Genomic DNA, 23,110 nt, shown 5'->3' on the forward strand with positions numbered 1-23,110 from the left:
ACATATAAGATTATTAAGGGGTTGGACATGTTAGAGGCAGGAAACATGTTCCCAATGTTGGGGGAAGTCCAGAACCAGGGGCCACAGTTTAAGAATAAGGGGGTAGTAGGACATTTAGAAGGGAGATGAGTAACAAAGTACTTAAGTACACGCTAAGATACAACGCATCATTTTATTGAAGCACTTACAGTATAGGACCTGCAGTACATTACAGATCCCAGCTGCTCCATCTACTGCCTGAAGTAGGCCAGTTCTTAATATTATAAAGCACGTACTAGATGGGACTACTACTAACAAGCACTACGTTTGGCTAGCATGCAATAGCCCATCTACAACTTTTTCACTCAGAGAGTTGTGCAGCGTAGGTTCACTAGGTTAATTCCCGGAATGGCGGGACTGTCGTATGTTGAAAGACTGGAGAGACTAGGCTTGTATACACTGGAATTTAGAAGGATGAGAGGGGATCTTATCGAAACGTATGAGATTATTAAGGGGTTGGACGCGTTAGAGGCAGGAAACATGTTCCCAATGTTGGGGGAGTCCAGAACAAGGGGCCACAGTTTAAGAATAAGGGGTCGGCCATTTAGAACGGAGATGAGGAAAAACCTTTTCAGTCAGAGAGTTGTGAATCTGTGGAATTCTCTGCCTCAGAAGGCAGTGGAGGCCAATTCTCTGAATGCATTCAAGAAAGAGCTGGATAGAGCTCTTAAGGATAGCGGAGTCAGGGGGTATGGGGAGAAGGCAGGAACGGGGCACCGATTGAGAATGATCAGCCATGATCACATTGAATGGCGGTGCTAGCTCGAAGGGGCCGAATGGCCTCCTCCTGCACCTGTTGTCTATTGTCACCTGAGAAGAGTCTACCAGGGACTACGCTGGGAGTTGGCGAGAGTGGGTTTGGTCTTGTGGAGGGGGGGGGCATTGCCGCCTATGGGCCCGGGACTGGGGTCTTGAAGGTTGCGTGGGAGGGCACGTCAACCAAAGATACTAGAGGAGCAAGATGGATCACCCCGTACGGAAGTGTAGTACGCAAAGGAGCGTGACGGCCGCCATTTTAGTAAGCAAAACCGGCCTCTCGCAGTGTAATCAGCGTTTGGGGGGAACAGTGTGTGTGATGATACTATTACAATGCAGAATACATCTCGTCTTAGCAACTCACACATTTTTGTTGTTTTTCTTTTTAAATGTTCCTGCAAGTTTCTGCTTACTAAAATGGCCGCCGTGACACGCTACGGTTTTTAGGGTCGAGTGGTCCATCGTGCTCCTCTAGTATCTTTGATGTCAACTAGAGGATTGTGGGAGGGCATTGCAGAGGGGAATTGCTTTAGGGAGGGGGGGTGGCGGGTGGGGGGGGGGGCGGGTGGAGGGGGGGGGCGGGTGGGGGGGGTGGGCGGGGCTGTTGAACGGCCTCCTCTCTCACGGGTCACTCACGCCCACTGCTTGACTTCCGCAAGTGTGGTATGGGGGGGGGGGGGGGGGGGCAAGGGACAGGGGGGGGACGGGACAAGTGGGGGGACATGAGGGGGGATGGGGCAGGTGGGGGGGACGGCCATCTCTCCCAGTGGTCACTGGATTGGCCACTGCTCAACCTCTACGGGTATGAAGGGACAGAGGGGACGGGATGGGACTTGGGTGGGGGGGGATGGGACAGGACGGGACAGGTAGGCGTGGGGTGAGTGGGGGGGGCAGGGGGGCAGTGGGGGGGGGGGACAGGTAGGCGTGGGGTGAGTGGGGGGGGGCAGGGGGGCAGTGGGGACGGGACAGGTAGGCGTGGGGTGAGTGGGGGGGCAGGGGGGCAGTGGGGGGGGGGGGACAGGTAGGCGTGGGGTGAGTGGGGGGGCAGGGGGGCAGTGGGGACGGGACAGATCCCTGAATTTATGAGTTAAAATATGGATCACATGCAGGCGGAGGAGATTAGTTTAACTTGATATCGTGTACAGTGTGGACCTGCCCATGAACTGTGTGTTCTAAACAGTCAGCAACTAGCAGGTGTTTGTGTCTGTGTCTGTGTGTGTGTGTGTGTGTGCGTATCTGTGTCTGTGTGTGTGTGTGTGTGTGTGTGTGTATCTGTGTGTGTGTGTGTGCGTATCTGTGTCTGTGTGTGTGTGTGTGTGTGTGTGTGTGTGTGTGTGTGCCTGCCTGTGCATCTGTGTGTGTGTGTGTGTCTCTGTCTGTGTAAGCCTGTGAGTGTCTGTGTGTGTCCGATGTGTGTTGGATAGTTGTGTGTCCGTGTGTGTGTATCTGTGTCGATGTGTGTATATGTGAGCATGTGTGAGCGTGTATTTCTGTGTGTGCATGTGTGTGCGCGTGTATCTGTGTGCCTGTATCTGCTCAGTTCAGTTCAGTTTATTGTCCCGTGTACCGAGGTACAGTGAACAGCTTGTGTTGCGCGCTAACCAGTCAGCGGAAAGACAATACGTGATTACAATCGAGCCGTCCAGTGTACAGATACAGGGTAAAGGGAATAACGTTCAGCGCTAGGTGAAGCCAGCAAAGTCCGATCAAGGATAGTCCGAGGGTCTCCAATGAGGTGGATGGGAGGTCAGGACCGCTCTCTAGTTGGTGAGAGGATGGTTCAGTCGCCTGATAACAGCCGGGAAGAAACTGCCCCTGAATCTGGAGGTGTGCGTTTCCACACTTCTGTACCTCTTGCCCGATGGGAGAGGGGAGAAGTGGGAGTGGCCGGGGTGAGACTGGTCCTTGATGATGCTGCTGGCCTTGCCGAGGCAGCGTGAGGTGTAGATGGAGTCGGTGGGAGGGAGGTTGGTTTGTGTGATGGTCTGGGCTGCGTCCACAACTCTCTGCGGTTTCTCGCGGGTCGTGGATGGAGCTGTTCCCAAACCGTGCCGCCATGCGTCCCGGTAAAACGCTCTCTACGGCGCGGCTGTAGAAGTTGGTGAGAGTTGTTGGGGGCGTGCCGAACCTCCTAGACCTTCTGAGGAGGTAGAGGCAGGCGTTGGTGAGGTTTCTTAGTCGTTGCTTCAGTGTGGGTGGTCCAGGAGGAGTTGTTGGTGGTGTTGACTCCGAGGCATTTGGAGTTTTCAACCATCTCTACTTGGGCACCATCAATGCAGACTGGGGTCTGTGTACGGCCATTGGTTCACGATCTCCTTTGTCTTGCTGACATTGAGAGGAAGGTTGGTGTCTCGACACCAGGACACGAGGGTCTCAATATCCTCCCTGGACTCCGTCTCATCATTATTTGATATCCCGCCTGCAATGGCTGCCAATTTAAATATTGAATATGGACGATCAGCCATGATCACAGTGAATGGCGGTGCTGGCTTGAAGGGCCGAATGGCCTCCTCCTGCACCTATTTTCTATGTCTATGAATTAGATTATAGATAGATCGATACAGTGTGGAAACAGGCCCTTCAGCCCAACTCGCCCACACCGGCCAACAATGTCCCAGCTACTCTAGTCCCACTTGACTGCGCTTGGTCCATATCCCTCCAAACCTGTCCTATCCATGTATCTGTCCAACTGTTTCTTAAACGTTGGGATAGTTCCTGCCTCAACTACCTCCTCTGGCAGCTCGTTCCATACACCCACCACCCTCTGTGTGGAAAAGTTACCCCTCGGATTCCTATTAAATCTTTTCCCCTTCACCTTGAACCTGTGTCCTCTGGTCCTCGATTCCCCTACTCTGGGCAAGAGACTCTGTGTATCAACCCAATCTATTCCTCTCATGATTTTGTACACCTCTATAAGATCTCCCCTCATCCTCCTGCGCTCCATGAAATAGAGACCCAACCTGCTCAACCTCTCCCTGTAGCTCACACCCTCCAGTCCTGGCAACATCCTCGTAAATCTTTTCTGAACCCTTTCAAGCTTGGCGATATCTTTCCTATTAACCTGGTCTGCACAGTCGTGGGTATACGCGGAGTAGAGAAGGGGGCTGGGAACGCAGCCTTCCGGAGCCCCCGTGTTGAGGGTTATCGTGGAGGATGATTTGTCCCCTATCTTCACTGATTGGGGTCTGTTGGTCAGGAAGTCAAGGATCCAGTTGCTGACACCAAGTCCCGCTCGTTTGGTGATAAGCTTGGATGGGATAATGATATTAAAGGCAGAGCTTTAGTCTACAAATAGGAATGTGACGTAGGTGTCTCTCTTCTCCAGGTGTTCTAGGGATGTGTGTAGGGCGTGCGTGCGTGCGTCTGTGTTTGTATGTATGTGTGTGCACGTGTGTATGCATTTGTGCATGTGTATGTTTGTTTGTGCATCTGTGTTTGTGTGTATATATGTGCGTGTGTGCCTGTGTGTGTGCCTGTGTGTGCGTGTGTGTGTGCCTGTGTGTGTGCCTGCGTGTGTGCCTGCGTGTGTGCCTGTGTGTGTGCGTGTGTGCCTGTGTGTGCGTGTGTGTGTGTGTGCGTGTGTGCCTGTGTGTGTGTGTGTGTGTGTGCGTGTGTGTGTGCGTGTGTGCCTGTGTGTGTGTGCGTGTGTGTGTGCGTGTGTGCCTGTGTGCCTGTGTGTGTGTGTGCGTGTGTGCGTGTGTGCGTGTGTGTGTGTTAACCAGCAGTAGTCTCTAGCCTGCCTTGCTTTGTCCAGTCGGTATCTCATGACCCTGGGCTGCTGCCTCCACCACTCTCCTCTCCTCTCCTTTCCTCCACTCTCCTCTCCTCTCCTCCTCCCCTCCCCTCTCCCCTCCCCTCCCCCCTCCCCTCCCCTCCTCCCCTCCTCCCCTCCCCTCCCCTCCCCTCTCCTCTCCTCCCCTCCTCCCCTCCCCTCCCCCCTCCCCTCCCCTCTCCTCCCCTCTCCTCTCCCCTCCCCCCTCCCCTCTCCTCTCCTCCCCTCTCCTCTTCCCTCCCCCTCTCCTCCCCTCTCCTCTCCCCTCCTCCCCTCCCCTCTCCCCTCCCCCCTCCCCTCCCCTCTCCTCCCCTCTCCTCTCCCCTCCCTCCTCCCCTCCCCTCTCCTCCCCTCCCCTCTCCTCTCCCCCCTCTCCTCCCCTCTCCTCCCCTCTCCTCTCCCCTCCCCCCTCCCCTCCCCTCTCCTCCCCTCTCCTCTCCTCTCCTCTTCCCTCCCCCTCTCCTCCCCTCTCCTCTCCCCTCCCCCCTCTCCTCCCCTCTCCTCCCCTCTCCTCTCCCCTCCCCCCTCCCCTCCCCTCTCCTCCCCTCTCCTCTCCTCTCCTCTTCCCTCCCCCTCTCCTCCCCTCTCCTCTCCTCCCCTCTCCTCTCCTCTCCTCTTCCCTCCCCCTCTCCTCCCCTCTCCTCTCCTCCCCTCTCCTCTCCTCTCCTCTTCCCTCCCCCTCTCCTCCCCTCTCCTCCCCTCTCGTCTCTTCTCACGGCTCCCACTGTCATTTTTGTGATTTGCAGCTAGTAATGTCAAATTGAGTTGCATAGTCACAAAAGTGATCATTGGCGGTTGTACGTGCAGCGGCCGCGCTGATGGGACCAGCCGGCAGTTCCTGCCGTTCAGTGTATTGTCACGTGTACCGAGGTACAGTGAAAGGCTCTTGTTGCGCGCTAGCCAGCCAGCGGAAAGACTGTGCACGATCACAATCGAGCCGTTTACACTGTACGGATGCGAGATAAGGGAATAACGTTGATCACAAAGGTAAAGCCAGCAGTGTGATACAGTGTGGAGACAGGCCCTTCGGCCCATCTCGCCCACACCGGCCAACAATGTCCCAGCTACACTAGTCCCACCCGTCCGCATTTGGTCCATATCCCTCCAAACCCGTCCTATCCATGTCCCTGTCTTAATTGTTTCTTAAATGTTGGGATAGTCCCAGCCTCAACTACCTCCTCTGGCAGCTCGTTCCATACACCCACCACCCTCTGTGTGAAAAAGTTACCCCTCGGAGTCCTATTAAATCTTTTCCCCTTCTCACCTTAAACCTATGTCCTCTGGTCCTCGATTCCCCTACTCTGGGCAAGAGACTCTGTGCATCTACCCGATCTATTCCTCTCATGATTTTGTACACCTCTATAAAATCTCCCCTCATCCTCCTGCGCTCCATGGAATAGAGACCCAACCTAGTCAACCTCTCCCTGTAGCTCACACCCTCTAGTCCTGGCAACATCCTCGTAAATCTTCTCTGTATCCTTTCCAGCTTGACAACATCTTTCCTATAACACGGTGCTCAGAACAGAACACAATACTCTAAATGCGGTCTCACCAACGTCTTATACAACTGTCTATTCCTCATAATTTAATATAAGATCACCCCTCAGCCTCCTGCACTCCAAGGAATAGAGTCCCAGCCTGCTCAACCTCTCCCTGTAGTCCTGGCAACATCCTCGTAAATCCTCTCTGAACCCGTTCCAAGTCCAGAACCAGGGGCCACAGTTTAAGAATAAGGGGTAGGCCATTTAGAACGGAGATGAGGAAAAACTTTTTCAGTCAGAGAGTTGTAAATCTGTGGAATTCTCTGCCACAGAAGGCAGTGGAGGCCAATTCTCTGAATGCATTCAAGAGAGAGATAGATAGAGCTCTTAAGGATAGCGGAGTCAGGGGGTATGGAGAGAAGGCAGGAACGGGGTACTGATTGAGAATGATCAGCCATGATCACATTGAAATGCGGTGCTGGCTCGAAGGGCCGAATGCACCTATTGTCTATTGTCTATTGATCGAGGATAGTCTGAGTACAAATCGAAGGTAGACACAAAATGTTGGAGTAACTCAGCAGGTCAGGCAGCATCTCTGGAGAGAAGGAATGGGTGACATTTCGGGTCGAGACCCTTCTTCAGACTGATGGTCTGAGGGTCACAGGAGAGGTAGATGGTGGTTCAACATTGCTCTCTGGTTCTCTCCCTTACACCTTCCCTCATCTCCGGCCCAGAGCTCTCTCCCACAGCGCAGTGTCTTTGCACTTACGTCTTAAGGGATAGGAGTAGAATTAGGCCATTCGGCCCATCTAGTCTATCCCGCCATTCAATCACGGCTGATCTATCTCTCCCTCCTAACCCCATTCTCCTGCCTTCTCCCCATAACCCCTGACACCCGCACTGATCAGGAATCTATCTATCTCTGCCTCAAGAATACCCACTGACTTGTGGCCTCCACAGCCGCCTGTGGCAAAGAATCCCACAGATTCACCACCCTCTGACTAAAGAAATTCCTCCTCATCTCCTTCCTAAAGGAACGTCCTTTAATTCTGAGGCTGTGCCCTCTGGTTCTAGACTCCACCACCAGTGGAAACATCCTCTCCACATCCACTCTATCCAGGCCGCTCACTTCTGTACGTTTCAATGAGGTCCCCCCTCATCCGTCTCAACTCCAGCGAGTACAGGCCCAGTGCCCACAAACGCTCATCATAGGTTAATCCACTCATTCCTGGACTTTGGTACCTCACAAAACCAGGGCTGGACTTCCAGGGCAGGTGGCCATGGACTTGATGGGCCGAAGGGCCTGTTTCACTGCTCTGCAGCTCTGTAACCAATGCAGGGTGTTTTGCCCAGCATGGACCTGTTGGGCCGCATGGCCTGTATCTCTACACTAACCACTGTGTACTGCTTTTCATTCTGTCATGCAGGAAGGTCAACAAGTGCTACAGAGGCCGGTCCTGCCCCATCATCGTCCACTGCAGGTAAGACCATTTTAGTTTAGTCTAGAGATTGTGGCGCGGTGGCGCAGCGGTAGAGTTGCTGCCTCTCAGCGCCGGAGACCTGGGTTCGATCCTGACCACGGGCGCTGTCTGTACGGAGTTTGTACGTTCTCCCCGTGACCTGCGTGGGTTTTCTCTGAGATCTTCGGTTTCCTCCCACACTCCAAAGACGTGCAGGTTTGTAGGTTAACTGGCTTTGGTAAAGATTGTAAATCGTCCCTAATGGGTGTAGGATCGTGCTGGGGTGTGGGGTGGTGTTAGTAGTGCTGGTCGGCACGGACTCGGTGGGCCTTAGGGCCTGTTTCCGCTCTGGTTTAGTTTAGAGATACAGTGCAGAAACAGGCCCTTCGGCCCACTGAGTCCGCGCCGCCCAGCGATCCCCGCACACTAACACTATCCTACACCCACTAGGGACGATTTACAATCTTTACCAAAGCCAATTTTAACCTACAAACCTACAACCAGTTAACCTACAAACCTGTTGGTCTTGAGAGCGTGGGAGGAAACCGGCACACCCGGAGAAAACCCACACAGGTCACAGGGAGAACGTACAGACTCTGAACAGACAGCACCCATGGTCAGGATCCAACCCGGGCCTCTGGCGCTGTGAGGCAGCAACTCTACCGCTGTGCCATCGTGACGCTCCAATGGGTACACTTCTTCCCATTTTAATCCGCTTATTCCCAATCCCTAATAACCCGGGAAGGTGGCAAGACATGAGGAGGGTTGGCACAAGGAACTGCAGATGCTGGAATCTAGAGCAAAAAGCAGAGTGCTGGAGTAACTCAGCGGGTCAGGATTTCATTGTTTCAGATGTGATAGAATCGGAGGGGCAAGAGGTGGGGGTATTGCATTGCTTGTCAGGGAGGATATCACAGCAGTGCTTTGGCAGGACAGACTAGAAGGCTCGATTAAGGAGGCTGTTTGGGTGGAACTCAGAAATGAGAAAGGTTTAGCAACACTTATAGGGGTGTATTATAGACCGCCAAATAGGGAACGAGAATTGGAAGAGCAAATATGTAAGGCGATAGCAGATATTAGTAGTAAGCACAGAGTGGTGATTGTGGATGATTTCAATTTTCCGTATATAGACTGGGAATCACATTCTGTTAAAGGGCTGGATGGTTTGGAGTTTGTAAAATGTGTGCAGGATAGTTTTTTGCAGCAATACGTAGAGGTGCCTACCAGAGAAGGGGCAGTGTTGGACCTCCTGTTAGGAAATGAGATGGGTCAGGTGACGGAGGTATGTGTTGAGGAGCACTTTGGGTCTATTGATCATAATGCCATTAGTTTCAATATCATTATGGAGAAGGTCAAATCTGGACCAAGGGTTGAGATTTTGGATTGGAGAAAGGCTAATTTTGAGGAGATGAGAAAGGATTTAAAAGGAGTGAAATGGAAATTGTTGTTTTATGAAAAGGATATAATAGAGAAATGGAGGATATTTAAAGGTGAGATTTTGAGAGTACAGTCTTTATGTCCCTGTTCGGTGGAAAGGAAAGAATAATAATTTGAAAGAGCCATGGTTTTCCAGGGAAATTGGACACTTGGTTCGGAAAAAGAGGGAGATATACAATAAATATAAGCGGCAGGGAGTAAATGAGGTTCTTGAGGAATATAAAGAATGTAAAAGGAATCTTAAAAAGGAAATTAGAAAAGCGAAAAAAAGATATGAGGCTGCTTTGGCAAGTAATGTAAAAGTAAACCCCAAGGGGTTCTACAGATATGACAATAGCAAAAGGATAAAATTGGTCCATTAGAGAGTCAGAGTGGACAGCTATGTGCTGAGCCGGAAGAAATGGGGGAGATATTAAACAATTTCTTTTCTTCGGTATTTACCGAGGAGAAGGATATTGAATTATGTGAGGTAAGCGAAACAAGTAGAGTAGTGATGGAAATTAGGAGGATTAAAGAAGAGGAGGTACGAACACTTTTGAAGAATATAAAAGTGGATAAGTCTCCAGGTCCTGATAGGATATTCCCTAGGACATTGAGGGAAGTTAGTGCAGAAATAGCAGGGGCTATGACGGAAATATTTCAAACGTCATTAGAAACAGGGATGGTACCAGAAGATTGGCGCATTGCGCATGTTGTGCCTTTGTTTAAAAAAGGTTCTAAAAGTAAACCTAGCAATTATAGACCTATTAGTTTGACGTCTGTGGTGGGAAAATTAATGGAAAAGATACTTAGGGACAATATATATAATTATTTGGATAATCAAGGCCTGATTAGAAACAGTCAACATGGATTTGTGCCTGGAAGGTCATGTTTGACTAATTTTCTTGAATTTTTTGAAGAGGTTACCAGGGAAATTGATAAGGGCAAGGCTGTGGATGTTGTCTATATGGACTTCAGTAAGGCATTTGACAAGGTTCCACATGGAAGGTTGATTAAGAAGGTTAAATCGTTGGGTATTAATAGTGAGGTTGCAAGATGGATTCAACAATGGCTGAATGGGAGATACCAGAGGGTAACGGTTGACAATTGTATGTCAGGTTGGAGGCCAGTGTCTAGTGGAGTGCCCCAAGGATCTGTGTTGGGTCCACTGTTGTTTGTCATTTACATTAATGATCTGGATGATGGTGTGGCAAATTGGATTAGTAAATATGCAGATGATACTAAGATAGGTGGAGTAGTTGATAGTGAGGTAGATTTTCAAAGTCTACAGAGAGACTTGGGCCTTTTGGAAGGGTGGGCTGAAAGATGGCAGATGGAGTTTAATGCTGATAAGTGTGAGGTGCTGCATTTTGGTAGGACAAATCAAAATAGGACGTACAGGGTAAATGGTAGGGAATTGAGGAATGCAGTGGAACAGAGGGATCTGGGAATAACTGTGCATTGTTCCCTGAAGGTGGAATCTCATGTGGATAGGGTGGTGAAGAAGGCGTTTGGTATGCTTGCCTTTATAAATCAGAGCATCGAGTATAGAAGTTGGGATGTAATGTTGAAATTGTACAGGGCATTGGTGAGGCCAAATCTGGAGTATGGTGTGCAGTTCTGGTCGCCAAATTATAGGAAGGATGTCGACAAAATGGAGAGGGTACAGAGGAGATTTACTAGAATGTTGCCTGGGTTTCAGCACTTAGGCTACAGAGAGAGGTTGAACAGGTTGGGTCTTTATTCTTTGGAGCGTAGAAGGTTGAGGGGGGACTTGATAGAGGTTTTTAAAATTTTGAGAGGGACGGACAGAGTTGACGTGGGTAGGCTTTTCCCTTTGAGAGTGGGGAAGATTCCAACAAGGGGACATAGCTTCAGAATTGAGGGACAAAGGTTTAGGGGTAACATGAGGGGGAACTTCTTTACTCAGAGGGTTGTGGCTGTATGGAATGGGCTTCCGGTGGAAATGGTGGAGGCTGGCTCGATTTTATTATTTAAGAGTAAATTGGATAGGTATATGGATAAGAGGGGATTGGAGGGTTATGGTCTGAGTGCAGGTAGATGAGACTAGGTCAGGGAGAATGGTCGGCGTGGACTGGTAGGGCCGGACAGGCCTGTTTCCATGCTGTAGTTGTTATATATATGTTGTTATCTGTGGAGAACATGGATAGGTGACGTTTCAGAGTGCTGGAGTAACTCAGCGGGTCAGGCAGTATCTGTGGAGAACATGGATAGGTGACGTTTCACAGAGTGCTGGAGTAACTCAGCGGGTCAGGCAGAATCTCACCTGTCACTCATGAACACCTGTGTTCCTACCTGTCGATCGTGCGACTAACTGTGTTGTCTTTGTTCTGCAGCGATGGGGCAGGAAGGACTGGGACCTATACGTTGATTGATATGGTCCTCAACAGGATGTCCAAAGGTAATGCTGGTGGGATCGGGGTCTGTCACTGTGCTTGTGCTGTTCCCCACCCCCCACCTCAGATCAGATCCAAGGTCATAGAAACATAGGAAATGGGTGCAGGAGGAGGACATTTGGCCCTTCGAGCCAGCACCGCCATTCACTGTGATCATGGCTGATCATCCACAATCAGTACCCCGTTCCTGCCTTCTCCCCATACCCCCTGACTCCGCTATCCTTAAGAGCTAAATCTAACTCTCTCTTGAAAACATCCAGTGAATTGGCCTCCACTGCCTTCTGCAGCAGAGAATTCCACTCTCCGGGTGAAATAAGTTTTTCCTCATCTCAGTCCTAAATGGCCTACAGTGATGGTACAGGGAGCTTCACTCTGTGCCTGACCTCGGGACTGTGTGATGGGATTGTGTAGAGTCATAGAGTGATACAGTGTAGAAACAGGCCCTTCGGCCCAACTCGCACACACTGACCAACATGTCCCATCTACACTAGTCCCACCTACCCATGTTTGGTCCATATCCCTCCAAACCTGTCCTATCCATGTATCTGTCCACCTGTTTCTTAAATGTTGGGATAGTCCCAGCCTCACATACCTCCTCTGGCAGCTTGTTCCATACACCCACCACCCTCTGTGTGATAAAGTTACCCCTCGGGTTCCTATTAAATCTTTTCTCCTTCACCTTGAACCTGTGTCCTCGATTCACCTACTCTGGGGTGTAAGCTGCCCAAGCGAAATATGAGATGCTGTTCCTCCAATTTGCATTGGTCCTCACTCTAGGGGGCCCTGGACAGAGAGGTCAGTGTGGGAATGGGAGGGGGAAGTTAAAGTGTTTGGCCATGTGAAAAGAGCAGAATTATCAAGCCCACTCCGCCAATCAATCACGGCTGATCTATCTCTCCCTCCTAACCTCATTCTCCCGCCTTCTCCCCATAACCCCTGACACCTGCACTGATCAACAATCTATCTACATCTGCCTTAAATATATCTCCTGACGGCCTCCTGTGGCAAAGAATTCCACAGATTCACCACCCTCTGACTAAAGAAATTATTCCTCATCCCCTTCCTAACGGAACGTCCTTTAATTCTGAGCCTGTGCCCTCTATGGCGGAGGGGACTCGATGGGCCGAATGGCCTCATTTTGCTCCTATCACTCATGAGCTCCAGCATTTCGTGTCTGTCTACAGTTACAGTTTAGTTCACTGTCACGCCTGGCCTGGTACAGTGAAAAGCTTTTGTTGCCTGCTCTCCAGTCAGCGGACAGACTACGCTATGAAGTAGATCGGCACAAAGTGCCGGAGTAACTCAGCGGGACAGGCAGCATCTCTGGAGAGAGTGACATTTCAGGTTGAGGCCCTTCTTCAGCATCTCGACCAGAAGGGTCTCGACCCGAAACGTCACCCGTTCCTTCTCTCCAGAGATGCTGCCTGTCCCACTGAGTTACTCCAGCACTTTGTCTCTATCTTCGATTTAACCCGTCATCTGCAGTTCCCTCCCACACAATCTAAAGTAGAAAGTGTATTGTAGTAAGTGACTTGTGTAGCTCTACATTACTAAAACTCTCATCTTGCTTGTATCTATATTTGACCGTTTGCTCCCGAAATACAGCCAAAACGGTACACGACAGCACCTCAATTTTAGGCCCACCTTACTCAACAGTGCCCTGGGGTGTGTATTAGCAAAGTCTCATTCAAATTGGTGTTATATTTTTTAAGTTATTGACATTTTAAAGTTTCAAAAATCACTTCTCCATTTGTTCCTGGCCGTCAGCCGCGTTCGACATCACAATGGGACCTGCCCGAGGGGTGCCCAATGAGGAGGGAGGGGTGCCCAATGAGGGGGGGGGGGGGCTGCCAGGGGCGGGACCCGCCCGAGTGATAGGAGTGACGGCCAATGGGGGGGAAGGAAGGAGAGCTCTCCTGCCGCTGACTGACGCATTGGGGACCGGAGTGAGTGGCTCCCTCTCCCATTTCCTCTCCCCCCCCCCCCCCTCCCTCGCCCGCCCCCGGGGGGAGCTTTAAGGGTGGGTTGAGGGGGGATGGGGTGGGTGAGTGTCAATAGGCAATAGGTGCAGGAGTAGGCCAATCGGCCCTTCGAGCCATTCAATGTGATCATGGCTGATCATTCTCAATCAGTACCCCGTTCCTGCCTTCTCCCCATACCCCCTGACTCCGCTATCCTTAAGAGCTCTATCTAGCTCTCTCTTGAATGCATTCAGAGAATTGGTCTCCACTGCCTTCTGAGGCAGAGAATTCCACAGATTCACAACTCTCTGACTGAAAAAGTTTTTCCTCATCTCCGTTCTAAATGGCCGACCCCTTATTCTTAAACTGTGGCCCCTGGTTGTCATCAGTTTAGGGAGTGTTCCGAGCCCGCAGGAGGGAGCCCGGCTATTTATTATATGTCTCTTCACACCGATCTCCTCTGTGTTCCAGGTGTGAAAGAGATTGACATCGCTGCTACTCTGGAGCACATACGAGACCAAAGGCCGGGGATGGTGAGCACCAAGGTAGGTGACGAGCTGTCGGACTGACCAGTTGGCCCAGAGTCACAGAGTGACACAGTAGTAACAGGCCCTTCAGCCCAACTTGCCCACACTAACCCCACCTGCCCGCTCGTTTGGTCCATACCATAGAAACATAGAAAACAGGTGCAGGAGGAGGCCATTCGGCCCATCGAGCCAGCACCGCCATTCATTGTGATCACGGCTGATCACCCACAATCAGTAACCCGTGCCTGCCTTCTCCCCATATCCCTCGATTCCACTAGCCCCTAGAGCTCTATCTAACTCTCTTTTAAATTCATCCAGTGCCCTCTGTGGCAGAGAATCCCACAAATTCGCAACTCTCTGGGTGAAAACGTTTCTTCTCACCTGAGTTTTAAATGGCCTCCCCTTTATTCTTAGACTGTGTGGCCCCTGGTTCTGGACTCCCCCAATATTGGGAACATTTTTCCCGCACCTAGCTTGTCCAGTCTTTTCATAATTTTATACATTTCTATAAGATCCCCTCTCATCCTTCTAAACTCCAGTGAATACAAGCCCAGTCTTTCCAGTCTTTCCTCATATGACAGTCCCGCCATCCCGGGATTTAACCTGCTGAACCTACGCTGCACTGCCTCAATAGCAAGGACGTCCTTCCTCAAATTAGAAGACCAAAACTGCACACAATACTCCAGATGTGGCCCCACCAGGGCCCCGTACAACCTCAAACCTGTCCCAGTCTCGCGGGTAGATCTGCTCCATCGGCACATGTCTCTGTAGTTTTGATGGAACAGAAGGAGCCATCAAGTTCAACTTCCCCCTTAAAGCAGTCTTGCTCCCAGACATGGGCGCGGCAGTAGAGTTGCTGCCTCACGGCGCCAGAGACCCGGGTTCCATCCCGACTACGGGTGCTGTCTGTGTGGAGTTTGCACGTTCTCCCCGTGACCTGCGTGGGTTTTCTCCGGGTGCTCCGGTTTCCTCCCACACTCCAAAGACGTGCAGGTTTGCAGGTTAATTGGCTTCGGTTAAAAACTGTAAATTGTCCTGAGTGTCTTTCAGTTTCAGTTTAGTTTATTGTCACCTGTACCGAGGTACAGTGAAAAGCTTTTGTCGCGTGCTAACCAGTCGGCAGAATCGGCGGTCACGGTGGCAAAGAGGCAGAGTTGCTGCGTTACTGCACTTGCAGCGCTGGAGACCCGGGTTCCATCCCGACTACGGGTGCCGTCTGTAGGGAGTTTGTACGTTCACCGTGTGACCTGCATGGGTTTTCTCTGAGATCTTCGGTTTCCTCCCACACTCCAAAGACGTACAGGTTTGTAGGTTAATTGTATGTGTAAATTGTCCCTAGTGTGTGTAGGATAGTGTTAATGTGCGGGGATCGCTGGTCAGTGCGGACCTGGTGGGCCGAAGGGCCTGTTTACACCCTGTATTTCTAAACTAAAAAACTCAAGACAATACATGATTACAGTCGAGCTATTTACATTGTATAGACACCTGACAAGGGAATAATACCTGTTTCATGCAAGGTAATGCCAGCAAAGTCCAATCAAGGATAGTCTGAGAGTCTCTAATGGGGTAGATAGTAGTTCACCACTGCTCTCTGGTTGGTGAGAGGACGGTTCAGTTGCCCGATAACAGCCGGGATGAACCTGAATCTGGAGGTGTGCGTTTGCACACTTCTGTACCTCTTTTAGATTTTTTTTTAGATTTAGAGATACAGTGCGGAAACAGGCCCTTCGGCCCACCGGGTCCGTGCCGCCCAGCGATCCCCGCACATTAACACTATCCTACACCCACCAGGGACAATTTTTACATTTACCCAGTCAATTAACCTACAAACCTGTACGTCTTTGGAGTGTGGGAGGAAACCGAAGATCTCGGAGTAAACCCACGCAGGTCACGGGGAGAACGTACAAACTCCGTACAGACGGTGCCCGTAGTCAGGATCGAACCTGAGTCTCCGGCGCTGCATTCGCTGTAAGGCAGCAACTCTACCGCTGCGCCACCGTGCCGACCGGTCTTGCCCGATGGGAGAGGGGAGAAGAGGGGAGTGAGACCAGGGGTGCATCTATCATAGCGAGTCGGAAAGTGACCACAAGGCGGAAATTAATCAGGGCAGCGAAACTGTTAAAAAAACGTAATTAAAAATTTGTAAATGGTCTCGAGCGTGTGTCGGGTAGTGTTAGTGTACGGGGTGATCGCTGGACTCGGTGGGCCGAAGGGCTGTATCTCTGAACTAAACTATAAAAAATAACTTGATAAAGCAAGATCTATCATAGTTCAATTTAAAACTTTAAAATGGAGACAATTCTGATTTTTAAGAATTTATGTTTTGAGTGAATTATTATAAAGATAGTCTGAAAGGGTGTCATTTACGTTATTATTAATTTATTGTCAACTAACTATAAGTAATACCATGTACTGTAAGAAAATAACTGCAGATGCTGGTACAAATCGAAGGTATTTATTCACAGAATGCTGGAGTAACTCAGCGGGTCAGGCAGCATCTCGGGAGAGAAGGAATGGGCGACGTTTCTTCAGTCTGAAGAAGGGTCTGGACCCGAAACGTCGGCCATTCCTTCTCTCCCGAGATGCTGCCTGACCTGCTGAGTTACTCCAGCATTTTGTGAATAAATACCTTCGATAAGTAACACCATGGTGTGTGTGTGTGTGGGGATCGTCGCTGGTCGGCGCGGACACGATGGGCTGAAGGGCCTGTTTCCGCGTTGTTATTTCTGAACTAATCTGCTGCGTGTTTATTTTCCACAGGAGCAGTTTGAGTTTGCGTTGACCGCTGTGGCGGAGGAGGTGAACGCCATTCTGAAAGCTCTTCCCCAGTGAACGCCACGCCACGCCACGCTGCCGTGAACCGTGACCTGGGGCCGCTTGCTTGCTCCTGCGTTAATCGTCGTTCCCCCTCACCCCTCCCCTCCCCTCCCACCGCCTCTACCCCCCTGGCTTTGTGCCCCCCCTACCCTCCCCTCCCCTCCCGCTCAGCATCGCGTCTCTCTGGGCCGGGGGTCTGGTTCTTCCCCTCCTCACCTGCCCCAGGACTCCGACACCGAGCCCCCCCCGATAACGCTGGATCACCCACTCCTCACCCCCTCAGCACAACTATCTTCACCCCCTCCACTACCCTACCCTCAACCCCTCCCCTCACTCCTTCAACCCCCCCACCCCACTACCTCACTCCTCAACCCCTCCCTCCTTCAACCCCCCCCCCACTCCACTACCTCACCCCTCCCCTCCACCTTCAACCCCCCCTCAACCCCTCCCCTCCCTTCTTCAACCCCCCCACCACCTCACCCCTCAACCCCTGCCCTCCACCTTCAACCCCCCCACCCTCAATTGCCCCCTCAACCCCCTCCCCTCCATCCCACAACCCCCTACCTCACCCCCCACCCCTAACCATCCCCCCCACCATCTCCCCTCCACCTTCAACCCCCCCTCAACCCCTCCCCTCCCTTCTTCAACCCCCCCACCACCTCACCCCTCAACCCCTCCCCTCCACCTTCAACCCCCCCCTCACCCTCAACTGCCCCCTCACTTCCACTCCTCTCAACCCCCTACCCCTCCCCTTCACCACCTCCCTCAACCCCCTCTCCCCCTTTTCCCTACCTCACCCCCTCCCCTCCCTATGCACCACCCTCTATCCACACACACACACACACTGATACACACAAACACTGACACACACACACACCGACACACACACACCGACACACACACTGACACACACACACCGCCATTGAACCAGCACCGCCATTCAATATGATGATGGCTGATCGATCATCCACAATCTGTACCCCGTTCCTGCTTTCTCCCCATATCCCTTGTTTCCGTTAGCCCTAAGAGCTACAGTATATCCGACTCTCTCTTGAGTACATAGTTCCAGCGCATCGAGGGTTAAAACCGGGACAAACCCAGGCGGGCAAGACTGAAGTGTAATTCTGTGTGGGGTGGGGGTGGGGGCATAATGTAATTCAATTACCCTGCTGCTTTGCTGCACCTGAGCTTGTGGTCAAACTTCCCGTCCCAAACCGTCAGAGAAAATTTCCTAAAAACAAAATGGATTTAATTTTGTATTTTGATGTGAATAAAGTTGTGTGTGTGGTCTGTGCAATCGCAGATGGCCGTCTCCTGCCTCCTTCTGTTTTCACAAGTTTTAAGAGTGTGCATCGACCCAATGTCAAGTTCTCGAATAGAGCGGGGGTCAAGGGTTATGGGTAGAAGGCAGGAAAATGGGATTAGGGTCAGCCGTGATTGAATGGCGGAGTGGACTCGATGGGCCGAATGGCCTAATTCTACTCCTATAACTTGTGACCCAATCCTATTAAGGGGCAGCACGGTGGCGCAGCGGTAGAGTTGCTGCCTCACGGGGCCAGGGTCCCGGGTTCCATCCTGACCACGGGTGCTGTCTGTATGGAGTTTGTTCGTTCTCCCCGTGACCACGTGGGTTTGCTCCGGGTGCTCCGGTTTCCTCCCACACTCCAAAGACGTGCGGGTTTGTAGGTTAATTGGCTTTGGTAAAACTTGTACATTTTCCCTAGTGTGTAGTATAGTGCTAGTGTACAGGAATCGCTGGTCTAGTATGTGTAGTATAGTGCTAGTGTAGGGGAATCGCTGGTCTAGTATGTGTAGTATAGTGCTAGTTAGTGTACGGGATCGCTGGTCTAGTATGTGTACTATAGTGCTAGTTAGTGTACGGGGATCGCTGGTCTAGTATGTGTAGGATGGTGTTAGTGTACAGGGTGATCGCTGGTCGGCACGTACTTGGTGGGCCGAAGGGCCTGATCCCAAACTGTATCACTAAACTAAACTAAACATGAAAGACAAAGGTTCAGAACAGAATCTTTCATTAAACAGTAAATTACTGCGTTCACACGGTGTACTTCAAATTGTCCGATCATTTTCAAACACACAAAGAACTGTGCTGCATATTCCCAGTTAAAGTGCTCCTGCATAAAATAAAGTTGGAGAAACAACATCTCAGTAATGGTTAGGGCGCTGGTCACACAGCCATCGCGGGTACTGCCCGTCAAACACGCCTCGGTTGTGTTAGCTCCCACACCTGACTTCCAATCCTAGAAATGAGAAGTTAAAGTTTCAGGAGGGAAGAAAAATCAAGCAAAAGACACAAAACAAAACAAGCGAAGATAGACACAGCGTGCTGGAGTAACTCAGCGCGTCTGGCAGCATCTCCCACTGAGTTTACTCCAGCACTCTGTGAAACGTCACCCATCCCTGCTCGCCAGAGATGCTGCCTGTCCCGCTGAGTTACTCCAGCATTTTGTGTCTATCTTCGGTGATAAACCAGCAACAGCAGTTCCTGCACAGTGTGTCTGCCCCACTGTGAAATTTCCTTAAGGTGTGCCTACTTTGAAGAAGCTTTCCTCTCCCTGACGAGAGTTCTGCAACTTTCTCCATATCTCTCATTTCCCTTTCAATAGACAACAGGTGCAGGAGGAGGCCATTCGGCCCTTTGAGCCAGCACCGCCATTCACTGTGATCATGGCTGATCATTCTCAATCAGTACCCCGTTCCTGCCTTCTCCCCATACCCCCTGACTCCGCTATCCTTAAGAGCTCTATCTAGCTCTCTCTTGAATGCATTCAGAGAATTGGACTCCACTGCCTTCTGAGGCAGAGAATTCCACAGATTCACAACTCTCTATGCAAAAAAGTTTTTCCTCATCTCCGTTCTAAATGGCCTACCCCTTATTCTTAAACCCTGCCCGTTCCTGCTTCTAACGTGTCCAATCCCTTAATAATCTTACATGTTTCAATAAGACCCCCTCTCATCCTTCTAAATTCCAGTGTATACAAGCCCAGTCGCTCCATTCTTTCAACAAACAACATTGAAAGTAGGTGCAGGAGGAGGCCATTTGGCCCTTTGAGCCAGCACTGCCATTCATTGTGATCATGGCTGATCATCTACAATCAGTAACCCGTGCCTGCCTTCTCCACATATCCCTTGATTCCACTAGCCCCTAGAGCTCTATCTCTCTTTTAAATTCATCCAGTCCCGCCATCCCGGGGATTAACCTGGCGAACCTACGCTGCACTTCCTCATTAGCAAGAATGTCCTTCCTCTAATTTGGAGACCAAAACTGCACACAGTACTCCAGGTGCGGTTTCACTAGGGCCCTGTACAACTGCATTTTCCCCTGACTCTCAATATGAAGAAGGGTCTCAACCCGAAACGTCACCCATTCCATCTATCCACAGATGCTGCCTGTTCTCCGGCATTTTGTGTCTATCTTCCGTGTAAACCAGCATCTGCAAGGTCAGTGTGGGAATGGGAAGGGGAGGTAAAGTATTTATCAACCATAGGAGCGACGTGGGGTTACACACAAGTACCGACAACACCCGGGGCAGCACAATAAGCAAGCGGTCAATTCAACAAACGTTAACGGTTAAAGAAAATGAGGTTTTACCTGTTGGAAAATAACAGTAGCTAGTCAGCCCGAGTACGCCTGGAATTCTGCTCCTGATAAAGAGAGGGAAGAGGAAGAGAACTGGAGAAGCTGTGGTTTGAAATGCAACACACACACACACACACAGCCGGCCATTTTGTGTTTAAAGTCTGCCACAGAGAGCCAGACAGCCCACGGGTTAATAACACAACGGAGAGCAAACCAGCCCTGGCCCTTCATATCCCTGGATCTTAGGGGCTGATAAAGATGAAAGGTCTACTGTGCCCCACTGTCAAACTCCACGCGGGCAGGAGAGACAGAGTAAACCTCCTCCGCATTGTCCTGCCATGCACTCCCAGAACTGGCACAGTGTAGGTGGGATGCAGAGTGAAGCTCCCTCTACACTGCCCTGTCACACTCTCCCAGGGCAGATACAGAGTGAAGCTCTCTCTACACTGCCCCGTCACTCTCTCCCAGGGCAGATACAGAGTGAAGCTCTCTCTACACTGCCCCGTCACACTCTCCCAGGGCAGATACAGAGTGAAGCTCTCTCTACACTGCCCCGTCACTCTCTCCCAGGGCAGATACCGAGTGAAGCTCTCTCTACACTGCTCCGTCACTCTCTCCCAGGGCAGGGACAGTATAGGGCAGATACAGAGTGAAGCTCTCTCTACACTGCTCCGTCACTCTCTCCCAGGGCAGATACAGAGTGAAGCTCCCTCTACACTGCCCCGTCACTCTCTCCCAGGGCAGATACAGAGTGAAGCTCCCTCTACACTGCCCCGTCACTCTCTCCCAGGGCAGGGACAGTATGGGGCAGATACTGAATAAAGCTCCCTCCACAGTCCCGACACACCTCTGAAGCAGGGACAGTATGGGGCAGATACTGAGGAAACATCCCTCTACACCTCTGAAGCTACTGAGGAAACATCCCTCTACACTGGCCTGTCACACACTCCCAGGGCAGATGTAGAGTGAAGCTCCCTCTACACTGGCCTGTCACACACTCCCAGGGCAGATGTAGAGTGAAGCTCCCTCTACACTGGCCTGTCACACACTCCCAGGGCAGATGTAGAGTGAAGCTCCCTCTACACTGTCCCGTCACACACTCCTGTGGGAGGGACTGTGTGGGTCAGACGCAGGGTAAAGCGTTGAATTCCCTCAGATCTCACCACCAATGCTCCAAGCTGTGTTCACCACTGCCCTGCCCGTTCTTTAAGTACAGGACCGGTTCAGATCCCAGTGGACCTGGTCTGTCCCTGTGATCTTCACCTATCCAGTTACTCAGGATTTGGAACCCATGAAAGGCCAGGTACTTGCAGAGAAGGGTCAGCATGCGTTAGATACAGGGTAGAGGGCAGGGCAGGCAGAAGGCAGGCGTGTTCCGCTTTAGAATCGAGTGCGCTTTGGTCTTCATCACCTAGCCCGACTTTCCTTTTTCAAAAGAGGTGTGGCGTGGGGGTGCCACAAAACCCCATCGTGGACAGGATGGGCCGAAGGGCCACCTTCTCGACACCAAGTTCAAAGCTCTTGATTAGCGCGGGTGTCAGGGGTTATGGGGAGAAGGCAGGAGAATGGGGGTCATGAGGGAGAGATAGATCAGCCATGATTGAATGGCGGAGTAGACTCGATGGGCCGAATGGCCAAATTCTGTTCCCTCCACTTATGAGTTCTTGGAAACCCAGTGTACCGATGAGGAATTAAAAAATAATAATTAAAAATTTACATTAAAACAAAAATTAATTTAAAAATGAAATAAAAAATTGGAGTCACTATGGTGGATGTTTATGTTAAATGTATTTTGTGCGTCCTGTTGCTTTTTATTGGTATGACTGTGAGGCAAGTCAAATTCCCTGTATGTTGCAAAACATACTTGGCTAATAAAGTCTGATTATGATGATAGTCATGAGGGATGGACCTAGCAGCAAGCCAGTCCAAGTGGAGTGTTAATTCAAATCAATAAACCCCTGAGGGTGGGAAGAGAAGTGGAATTGAAGGGTTAGGCACGTTATATCTGAGCGTGTTTCTCTGCTCCTTTGCAAGGAAGGCTTTGGCACTTGTTAGTGTTGGCAGGGTGAGAGGAGAGGGGGTGAGGGGGAGGAGGAAGAGTTGGGTGGAGATGTGGTGAATGGTTTGGGGTGGGGGGAGAGCAGGGGCCACGGGCAAAGCTCAGATGATGAGACACTTCCAACTCTTCGTCTTCCCTGCCTGGCCCTCATCCGGGGACTGGGATGACCGGGATGGGCCCGTGCCCTCTGGACCCGTGCTCTGGCTCCTGGAGGCGGCTGTGACCGGGGCGGCCGGCGTCTGGGAACGTCCCCGTCCCCTCCGTCCCCTCCCACCTGCTCCTCGCCCCTGGGCTTCCATCTCCGAGAGGCTGTAGGCCATGGCCAACTGGAGGTCCTCGTCTTCGTCGTCATCGTCCTGCGCGTAGCCGCGGCCTTGGCCGGGCGGCACGTACCCGGCGGCCAGCCCCGCTCGTGAGGTCTCACCCTCCAGTTGCCGTCTCTCCTCCCGCCTGCTCAGCTCCAGCGCAAGGGCCATCTGGTCTTCCACACCTGCATGGGATGGAGCAACAGTGAAGGGGGAAACATCTGTTCGGGCATCCCAACAGCCCACCAGGGCCAGACACGCCGCCCCCACCCCCCCCACCCCCCCCCCCCCCCCCCCCACCAGGCACACCCCGCCTGAAACCCACACACAACGATGTTTCCACCTTTAGTTTTAGAGATACAGCGTGGAAACATAGAAACATAGAAAATAGGTGCAGGAATAGGCCATTCGGCCCTACGAGCCTGCACCGCCATTCAATATGATCATGGCTGATCATCCAACTCAGTATCCCGTACCTGCCTTCTCTCCATACCCCCTGATC

General features: G+C 51.4%; 2 protein-coding genes across 5 annotated transcripts in view; one reads left to right on the forward strand and one right to left on the reverse strand.

Moving 5' to 3' along the window:
* LOC144596135 (receptor-type tyrosine-protein phosphatase-like N) overlaps nt 1-17,942 on the forward strand; it is a 23,141-nt gene extending 5,199 nt beyond the window's left edge. The window contains exons 2-5 of the mRNA XM_078404312.1: nt 7,476-7,529; nt 11,282-11,346; nt 13,774-13,847; nt 16,590-17,942. Of these exons, the coding sequence (XP_078260438.1) occupies nt 7,476-7,529; nt 11,282-11,346; nt 13,774-13,847; nt 16,590-16,661 (265 nt within the window). The 3' untranslated portion in view covers nt 16,662-17,942. The remainder of the gene's footprint in view (nt 1-7,475; nt 7,530-11,281; nt 11,347-13,773; nt 13,848-16,589) is intronic.
* dnajb2 (DnaJ heat shock protein family (Hsp40) member B2) overlaps nt 17,469-23,110 on the reverse strand; it is a 47,161-nt gene continuing 41,519 nt past the window's right edge. For 3 of the 4 annotated variants that reach the window (XM_078403262.1, XM_078403264.1, XM_078403263.1), the window contains exons 9-11: nt 22,578-22,793; nt 20,257-20,309; nt 17,469-18,904 (exon numbers count right to left, since the gene is read on the reverse strand). In XM_078403262.1, the coding sequence (XP_078259388.1) occupies nt 20,281-20,309; nt 22,578-22,793 (245 nt within the window). In that variant the 3' untranslated portion in view covers nt 17,469-18,904; nt 20,257-20,280. The remainder of the gene's footprint in view (nt 18,905-20,256; nt 20,310-22,577; nt 22,794-23,110) is intronic. The other variant, XM_078403265.1, reaches the window with a different exon arrangement.

This window comes from Rhinoraja longicauda, chromosome 8 (genome assembly GCF_053455715.1).
Source record: "Rhinoraja longicauda isolate Sanriku21f chromosome 8, sRhiLon1.1, whole genome shotgun sequence".
In the NCBI taxonomy this organism is placed as follows: Eukaryota; Metazoa; Chordata; class Chondrichthyes; order Rajiformes; family Arhynchobatidae; genus Rhinoraja; species Rhinoraja longicauda.